Here is a 2,393-nt window from a genome sequence, read left to right as displayed (position 1 = left end):
ACCCAATCTGGAATACCATAAGAAAGGCACTAAACATTCAGTCAGCGTAATACTTGATGGCATATTATTGTACTCGAGACTTTGGTTTTGCTTGTCAAGGAAGAAATCAATTGTTTACATCAGATAAATATTCATTTTTGTTCTTCAGGCAGCCTGTGAAGCTTCCAGTGAGTAACCAGTGGTTGTGCACTTGTACACGACTCTTCACAGCTTTAGTTCCTCCATGTGTGCTTTTCCTTTCGCATCAAGAAACCAATCGTTTAAAGTCCACGCTAATGCCACAGACATGTTAGGCTAGCTATAACCTTTTTTCGTAAGATTGAGACAGCAGTGGACCGATCGGAAAGCTCGATCGCTAATCTTCCCCTCTTCACCATACTCGATGAGGAGCGGCCACGGTGACGGGGAGGATGGGGATTATGCGTGCATCTCTTGTGTTACCAACTCCACTGGAAACCAACCGTCGGAGCTGCTGAACGGGTTAGGCTACGGCCTCGGCATTTCCGTCATGATGATACTGGTGCTCACGGCCATACTCACGGCCTACTTCTGCGCCCGAAGAAGTAACGTGGCCACGAATCCGCAGTCAGGGAATGAAGCCGCGGCGCCTGCCGATGTCGAGGCCGGCATCGACGAGGCGACGCTGATGCTCTACCCGAAGATGGCGTACTCGCAAGCTAAGCTGGAAATGAAGGGCACCGCCGCGACGTGCTGTTCCATATGCTTGGCCGACTACAAGGGCACGGACGTGCTGCGGCTGCTGCCGGAGTGCGGGCACCTCTTCCACCTCGACTGCGTCGACCCGTGGCTGAAGTCGCACCCGTCGTGCCCCATGTGCCGCTCTTTACAGGCGCCCACCCCCATTGCCACGCCTATGGCGGAGGTTTGTCATTAACGCGGCCAATACAGTCGCAGTGAATGTATCATAGATAAATATAATACTAATATTAGTATAAAATCTATAATCATGCTATACGTGAAAAAATTTTTATGTCAAGATTGAAATCAAATAAAATTAGATCTAACAATATTACGATGCGTACCTTTCATTGTTGTTTAGAAGAATAAACCTTATCTGATATTAAACATGTATTGATGCTAATGTTAGCATAAAATCTTCGTCGAATATGAGATATCAATCTGCAAGGAAAATTAGATCTTTCTCCTCTCTTTCTAAATCTGCAAGGAGAACTAGATCCTAGAGAGAGAATGAGATTAGAGGCTTAAGAGAGAGAGATTAGGGATTAGGACATAATCTAACAACTAATCGATATTACATGGTCTCGTCCAAAATTAAATGTATGCAGCAGCAGGTATTAATTTGTTGGCGCAGTATACTTTATAATGTTGGTTGGCTGTATGGTGTAGCTACCGTTAAATGAGAATTAATTGGCTGAGCAGATCATCACGTGTTAAGTACTTGTATAGCTTTCGAAGAAGAGCATCATCGAGTTAATCGTTTGGGGCTTTTCCATGCTCCGAGTAATATTACTACTTGTATGCATCTACATTCTTTGATACAACACTTTGTCCACCGTTCATCGAGCCTAAGGCAAAGCAATCATCTCAGAGATCAAAAGAGGAGGCTGAACCATCGCTGGCTCGATTTATTTTAGTGTTCTTCGTCTTCCGGGCAACTTTGACTGAACTCGATCCTAAGATCTCATATTTTAGTGTTGGAAGTACTTTGCATGGGCCTAAGATCTCATATTACCCACTCAGGGCAATGGGTATGTATGTTTCTTCTGCCAGTAAGCAGGGAATTAGAATATCACTCTCATATTACTTTGCATGGGCCTAAGATCTCATATTACTCTCACACAAGCAAATTGAGATTATGATTGATCTTAATCTAGTACTATATTAGTGAATTAGAATGTCACTAATGTAATTGGAGGACTTATTCGATCCAGTATATATGTATGGGGTTTACTTGTTTTAGTTGTAAAGAAAATAAATGGGTTAATAAGATTTTTATATTGGCTATAGAACCAAATGACAATAAAAAAATAAATATTTATTTTTTAAATCCCAATGGATGATTTCTTAAACTAATTATATGATTGTGATTAGTCTATACTCGAAGATTAATTTAAGGATCGAATATCATGAGTTGAAAAATGAGAAGGAGATAGATGAAAGTTTGTATTTAAGATAAGATATAATCATTATGAGTTTTTAGTATTATCTTATAGGCTAATTAATGCACGACTGCTTTTATGGATCTGCCAAGTAAAGCTTTTCATCCATATCTAGACAAATATATGAACTTATCGATAACATCATAATATACTCTGAGATTAGGGTTGAATATGAACATCATCCCAAAATAATCTTGGACAATCTAAGATAGGAGAAACATTATTTTGAGTTGAGCAAGTGTGTGTTCTTAC

General features: G+C 40.4%; 1 protein-coding gene across 1 annotated transcript; it reads left to right on the top strand.

Moving 5' to 3' along the window:
* Positions 1–262: 262 nt before the first annotated feature.
* On the top strand, positions 263–1,262 carry LOC135672290 (RING-H2 finger protein ATL70-like). Its single transcript, XM_065180753.1, has one exon. The coding sequence runs from the start codon at positions 383–385 to the stop codon at positions 893–895; it is 513 nt and encodes a 170-aa protein (XP_065036825.1). The 5' UTR covers positions 263–382; the 3' UTR covers positions 896–1,262.
* Positions 1,263–2,393: the final 1,131 nt, after the last annotated feature.

The sequence above is a fragment of the Musa acuminata genome, chromosome BXJ1-4 (genome assembly GCF_036884655.1).
Source record: "Musa acuminata AAA Group cultivar baxijiao chromosome BXJ1-4, Cavendish_Baxijiao_AAA, whole genome shotgun sequence".
Classification (NCBI taxonomy): domain Eukaryota; kingdom Viridiplantae; phylum Streptophyta; class Magnoliopsida; order Zingiberales; family Musaceae; genus Musa; species Musa acuminata.
The sequence above is the reverse complement of the archived record's forward strand: the minus strand, read 5'-3'. Positions and strand labels throughout refer to the sequence as shown.

Coding starts and splice junctions, on each gene's coding strand:
- LOC135672290 (XM_065180753.1), top strand. CDS start 383: ATGAGGAGCGGCCACGGTGACGGGGAGGATGGGGATTATGCGTGCATC.